This window comes from Neophocaena asiaeorientalis, unplaced genomic scaffold, assembly GCF_003031525.2.
Source record: "Neophocaena asiaeorientalis asiaeorientalis breed wild unplaced genomic scaffold, Neophocaena_asiaeorientalis_V1.1 scaffold46, whole genome shotgun sequence".
Lineage (NCBI taxonomy): Eukaryota > Metazoa > Chordata > Mammalia > Artiodactyla > Phocoenidae > Neophocaena > Neophocaena asiaeorientalis.
Genome location: NW_020175393.1, coordinates 9,550,850 through 9,557,190, shown reverse-complemented (window position 1 = coordinate 9,557,190; position 6,341 = coordinate 9,550,850). Strand labels below are relative to the sequence as shown.

The following is a 6,341-nucleotide window of genomic DNA, read 5'->3' as shown; positions in this document are numbered from 1 at the left end:
GGTGGAGGAGCAGGTGGGCAGGAGGGGCGGAGGGGGGGCGGGGAGGGAGGGCGGAACCGTGCCGTTGGTTTGTTGGGTTGCCCTTCACACTGCCGCCCCTTCCCACCCTCCAGGTCAGCAGTTTTCTGACCTCACACTGGCGGGATGATGACTTTGTGCCCCGCTACTGCGAACACTTCAGTAATCTGCAGAAGTCAAGCTCCGAGCTGTTTGGGCCACGGGCAGCCTTCTTGCTGGCGCTGCAGAACGGCTGTGCTGGTGCCCTGCTGAAGCTCCCTTTCCTCAGAGCTGCCCACGTAAGCCTCCCATCCACCCCTCCCCTGGGGCCTCTCCCCTGAAACTCTCCCTTCCCGTTCTCGGAATGGCCCACCCTTCCATTCCCACGCAACAAGGAACATGTACAATACTAACATAGAACCATGTTATCAAAAATGCAAAAAAACAGGAATACCCTGGTGGTCCAGTGATTAGGACTCAGTGCTTTCACTGCTGTGGGCCCAGGTTCCATCCCTGGTTGGGGAACTAAGTTCCCATAAGCCATGCCCACAGCCCCCACCACCCCTCGCAAAAAAAAAAAGGAAGATGAAAGAAATGACCCGCTTTGTACCATCCTAATACATCTCGGCATACTTTCTTCTACTTGTGTGCTTGATTTCACATAGTTTATCCACAAGTAGCTAAAATGCTTTATCCTGTTTTCTTTTGACCCTTACATGAAAAGCCATTTTCAGTGTTGCTGTTTGTCTTCAAATTTTGGTATAAATTCCATCCAACAGATGTATCGATACTATAATTTACTCCACCATTCCTGTCATTCCACAAATATTTAATAGGCACAATGTGTCAGGCACTGAGGTAAGAGCTGAAGATAGACGAAATCCCTTCCCTCAAAGTTTACAGTCTCCTAGAGAAGATGCACAGTTAAGCAGAGTGCCCTGGTAAGCAGAGAACAGCGAAGTGGGAGCCAGAAGCATGGCTGTAACAACGTGGTGTGACCATCTTTGTGCACATAACTTACAGGAATACCTCCTTTTATTGCTCTTCGCTTTATTGTGCTTTGCAAATAATGCATTTTTTGGCAAATTGAAGGTTTGTGGCAACCCTGTGTTGTCAGGTGATGGTCAGCATTTCTTAGCAATAAAGTATTGTTTAATTAAGGTATGTACACTGTTTTTTCGGCATAATGCTATTGCACACTTAATACACTATGGTATAATGTAAACATCCTTTTGTATGCGCTGGGAAACCAGAAAATTTGCGTGACTTGCTTTATTGCGGTGGCAAACCCGCCATATCTCTGAGGTGTGCTTGTGTCTCCTTGCATTGAGTTACTATTGTTAGTTTGATTTTAGACATGCTAAATGTGAAAAAAACAGTTTTCAGGGCTTCCCTGGTGGCGCAGTGGTTGAGAATCTGCTTGCTAATGCAGGGGACACGGGTTCGAGCCCTGGACTGGGAGGATCCCACAAGCCGCAGAGCAACTAGGCCCGTGAGCCACAACTACTGAGCCTGCGTGTCTGGAGCCTGTGCTCCGCAACAAGAGAGGCCACGATAGTGAGAAGCCCACGCACCGCGATGAAGAGTGGCCCCCACTTGCCACAACTAGAGAAAGCCCTCGCACAGAAACGAAGACCCAACACAGCAAAAATTAATTAATTAATTAATAAACTCCTACCCCCAACATCTTCTTTAAAAAACAAACAAAAAACAGTTTTCATCATTTTAGTATTGTTAATGTATGCAGTTATTAATGATTTTATAAGAGTTTTATAAAATCGCTGACCAGTTGATGAACCTGCTGGCCATTCATATCTCCTTCCTCAGAACCTCCCCCTGTTCCCACTCACCTCCTCCGTTCTCTCCTGTGCTCTCCCCACTGCCCAGGTAAGCGAGCAGTTTGCACGGCACATCGACCAGCGGATCCAGGGCAGCCGGATCGGTGGGGCCCGGGGGATGGAGATGCTGGCCCAACTGCAGCGATGCCTGGAAACCGTCCTGATCTTCTCTGGCCTGGAGATAGCCACCACTTTCGAGCATTACTACCAGTGAGTGTGGACCAAGGGAGTGGGATGTGGGGGGACGCAGGATGACGGGCAGGGCCAGCCCTTGGGGCTGGGAGGCCGGGTTCCCGGCAGGCTGGAGTCCTGGCGCGGGGTCCATGCCGAGCCTCCACGCTGAGGCTCGGCCTGGGCTGTGCGTGCTGCAGGCACTACATGGCGGACCGTCTCCTGAGCGTGGGCTCGAGCTGGCTGGAGGGGGCCGTGCTGGAGCAGATCGGCCCCTGCTTCCCCAACCGCCTGCCCCAGCAGATGTTGCGGAGCCTGAGCACCTCGGAGGAGCTGCAGCGCCAGTTCCACGTGTACCAGCTCCAGCGGCTTGATCAGGAGCTCCTGAAGCTGGAGGACACAGAGAAGAAAATACAGGTGGGCGCTGGGGAAGGGCATTAGCAAGTGGGAGGGTGGGAGGCACAGAGAGAGGCACGGGGCAGACCAGAGGAGCCACTGGCTTTGGGGCACCCTGTGTTCCGTCGTCTTCAGGTGAGCCACGAGGCCAGCGGCAGGGGGCACGAGAGAGGGACCGGAGAGGAAGCTGAGCTGGAAGCTGGGGCAGCATCGGCGGCTGGGGCGGGAGAGGAGGCGGCGGAGGAGGAGGATGAGAACGAGGACCTTTACTATGAAGGGGCGATGCCAGAAGTGTCTGTGCTCGTCCTGTCACCACGCTGCTGGCCCACTGCCTCCATCTGCCACACGCTCAACCCCAGAACCTGCCTGCCTGCCTACCTGAGGGGCACCTTGAACCGATACTCCAACTTCTACAACAAGAGTGAGCAGCTGGCCGAGAGAACTGGGGGCTGGGACACCGGGAAAGAACCTGGGCTTGGGGGTGACCCCTGGGGCTGGCAGCCTTCACGGGGTAGATTTGAGGAAAAGGGCAGGAGCTTAGGTTTGGGGTGGGGCTACAGGCGCCAGATCCCCAGCCTGTTGTCTTTTCTGTCTTTAAGACCCAGGACTCCCTTAGTGGGTGGTGGGGAGGATGGAGGCAGGAGGCACCTGAGACCACCAGAGAGTGGTGGGTGTCTCGTTCCTGGTCAGTCATCGTAACCTAAGCTCCCCAGTGGGGGCTGATCCTGGGCTGGGCAGCGACAAAGGAAAGGGGGTGAGACTTAGACCCTGCCCTCAGGGAGCTCCTACACTCCTGGGGGAGACGTTTCCAGTTTGATGAGAGCCCCAGTCCTTCCTCACTTCATGGTTTTGTCTCCCTTAAAAATTGGGGAACTCCTCGAAGGCACTGATCACAGCCTGCCTGGCACAGGGTGGGCTCCCCTTACCCAGGAGGCAGACACAGAGAGGGCTGAGCTCTGGAAGCTCAGACCAGGAACCACAGTGTCCAGAAACACTGGGCCCCAGACTCTGCAGAGATTAACGGGGACAAAGCTCCACTGATGGTGCGTGCTCACCAGCCCCCCTGACTCCCTCCTCCTCCCTGACACTCAGGTCAGAGCTACCCTGCCCTAGAGCAGGCCCCGCAGAGGCGACTGCAGTGGACGTGGCTGGGCCGGGCTGAACTGCAGTTTGGGGACCAGACGCTGCATGTGTCCACCGTGCAGATGTGGCTGCTGCTGCATCTCAATGAGCTGAAGGTGGCCCAGCCCCTCACGCCTCCCTGCTCTCTCCCACCTGTCCTTCCTTTTCTTTCCCTCCACCCTCTCTGCTCCACCTCCTGGGGAGGCCCTGACGCTTCCCCTCTCTTCCTAAGGCCGTCTCCGTGGAGAGTCTGCTGGCGCTCTCGGGGCTGTCTCCAGACATGCTGAATCAGGCAGTTGGGCCTCTTACCTCTTCAAGGGGCCCCCTGGACCTTCACGAGACAAAAGATGCCCCAGGAGGTCTGTACTTAGGGCCCCGGGGCCTCTGCCCTGAGCTGGGGCCAGCCTCCTCGAGGCCCCCCCCCCACCAAGTGACCAGCGCTTATTTCAGGGGTGCTCAAGATTCGAGATGGTAGCGAGGAACCCAGGCCTCGGAGGGGCAACGTGTGGCTCATCCCAGCTCAGACATACCTGAAAGCTGAGGACGAAGAGGGCCGGAACTTGGAGAAGAGACGGAACCTTCTCAACTGCCTCATTGTCCGAATCCTCAAGGCCCACGGGGACGAGGGCCTGCACGTTGATCAGCTTGTCTGCCGGGTAGGCGGGGGTGGGCGTTGGGTGAGGAGGCTTTGCCAGGGGCAGGGGGCAGTCCACAGGAGGAGATGGATCCACATTTGAAGTCCCTGGCTCACTGTAGAGTGTGGGTGGTGGGGAGGATGGAGGCAGGAGGCACCTGAGACCACCAGAGAGTGGTGGGTGTCTCGTTCCTGGTCAGTCATCGTAACCTAAGCTCCCCAGTGGGGGCTGATCCTGGGCTGGGCAGCGACAAAGGAAAGGGGGTGAGACTTAGACCCTGCCCTCAGGGAGCTCCTACACTCCTGGGGGAGACGTTTCCAGTTTGATGAGAGCCCCAGTCCTTCCTCACTTCATGGTTTTGTCTCCCTTAAAAATTGGGGAACTCCTCGAAGGCACTGATCACAGCCTGCCTGGCACAGGGTGGGCTCCCCTTACCCAGGAGGCAGACACAGAGAGGGCTGAGCTCTGGAAGCTCAGACCAGGAACTACAGTGTCCAGAAACACTGGGCCCCAGACTCTGCAGAGATTAACGGGGACAAAGCTCCACTGATGGTGCGTCCTCACCAGCCCCCCTGACTCCCTCCTCCTCCCTGACACTCAGGTCAGAGCTACCCTGCCCTAGAGCAGGCCCCGCAGAGGCGACTGCAGTGGACGTGGCTGGGCCGGGCTGAACTGCAGTTTGGGGACCAGACGCTGCATGTGTCCACCGTGCAGATGTGGCTGCTGCTGCATCTCAATGAGCTGAAGGTGGCCCAGCCCCTCACGCCTCCCTGCTCTCTCCCACCTGTCCTTCCTTTTCTTTCCCTCCACCCTCTCTGCTCCACCTCCTGGGGAGGCCCTGACGCTTCCCCTCTCTTCCTAAGGCCGTCTCCGTGGAGAGTCTGCTGGCGCTCTCGGGGCTGTCTCCAGACATGCTGAATCAGGCAGTTGGGCCTCTTACCTCTTCAAGGGGCCCCCTGGACCTTCACGAGACAAAAGATGCCCCAGGAGGTCTGTACTTAGGGCCCCGGGGCCTCTGCCCTGAGCTGGGGCCAGCCTCCTCGAGGCCCCCCCCCCCACCAAGTGACCAGCGCTTATTTCAGGGGTGCTCAAGATTCGAGATGGTAGCGAGGAACCCAGGCCTCGGAGGGGCAACGTGTGGCTCATCCCAGCTCAGACATACCTGAAAGCTGAGGACGAAGAGGGCCGGAACTTGGAGAAGAGACGGAACCTTCTCAACTGCCTCATTGTCCGAATCCTCAAGGCCCACGGGGACGAGGGCCTGCACGTTGATCAGCTTGTCTGCCGGGTAGGCGGGGGTGGGCGTTGGGTGAGGAGGCTTTGCCAGGGGCAGGGGGCAGTCCACAGGAGGAGATGGATCCACATTTGAAGTCCCTGGCTCACTGTAGAGCCTGTAGTGGGTCAGGAGTGGGGTTGGGGTGCCCCTCATGGCCTCGCTGTCCTGGGGCTGGGAGCTAGAGGTATGGTAAGCTGGGCATCTGACGTATCGTTTCTCCTCCCCGCTCCATACCAGGTGCTGGAGGCTTGGCAGAAGGGCCCGTGTCCTCCCAGGGGCTTGGTTAGCAGCCTTGGCAGGGGGTCCACCTGCAGCAGTGCTGATGTCCTCTCCTGTGTCTTGCATCTCCTGGGCAAGGGCACAGTGAGACGCCAGGATGACCGGCCCCAGATGCTGTCCTACGCAGTCCCCGTGACTGTGATGGAGCCTCACACCGAGTCCCTGAACCCCGGCTCCTCGGGCCCAAACCCACCCCTCACCTTCCACACCCTGCAGATTCGCTCCCGGGGCGTGCCCTATGCCTCCTGCACAAGCACCCAGAGCTTCTCTACCTTCCGGTAGCCCTGGAGACGGGCTCAGGGTTATGTAGGGCGGCGCTTTCTACAGAATAAAATGCAGCAGTTTGATTACTTGGCCTGTGTGGTGACCGCAAGGGAGCTGACAGGGACAGGGGCTTTCCTGGCTGGAAGGGGAGAAGAGCCCTGTGCTCTGAGGCAGTCTCATGAGGAGAGACTCATGAGGAGTCTCTCTTCGGGTGAGGATGGCAGGCTGCGGAGGTGGGTAGAGGGAGTCGGGTGTGACTGAGCATCCCCTTCCTGGCCGGGGGATAAAGTGGACTCCGGGGATGGGTCTTCACAGAGGGTATGTGGTCAGATGTGCTTTCACCTTGGCAGGGTGGAGATTCAA

General features: G+C 57.6%; 1 protein-coding gene across 1 annotated transcript in view; it reads left to right on the top strand.

The window, feature by feature from the left end:
- Positions 1 to 6,064, top strand: part of CUL7 (cullin 7) — a 15,838-nt gene extending 9,774 nt beyond the window's left edge. The window contains exons 19-26 of the mRNA XM_024766238.1: positions 94 to 296; positions 1,885 to 2,045; positions 2,207 to 2,423; positions 2,538 to 2,823; positions 3,495 to 3,640; positions 3,757 to 3,883; positions 3,975 to 4,180; positions 5,673 to 6,064. Of these exons, the coding sequence (XP_024622006.1) occupies positions 94 to 296; positions 1,885 to 2,045; positions 2,207 to 2,423; positions 2,538 to 2,823; positions 3,495 to 3,640; positions 3,757 to 3,883; positions 3,975 to 4,180; positions 5,673 to 5,996 (1,670 nt within the window). The 3' untranslated portion in view covers positions 5,997 to 6,064. The remainder of the gene's footprint in view (positions 1 to 93; positions 297 to 1,884; positions 2,046 to 2,206; positions 2,424 to 2,537; positions 2,824 to 3,494; positions 3,641 to 3,756; positions 3,884 to 3,974; positions 4,181 to 5,672) is intronic.
- The last annotated feature ends 277 nt before the right edge of the window (positions 6,065 to 6,341 follow it).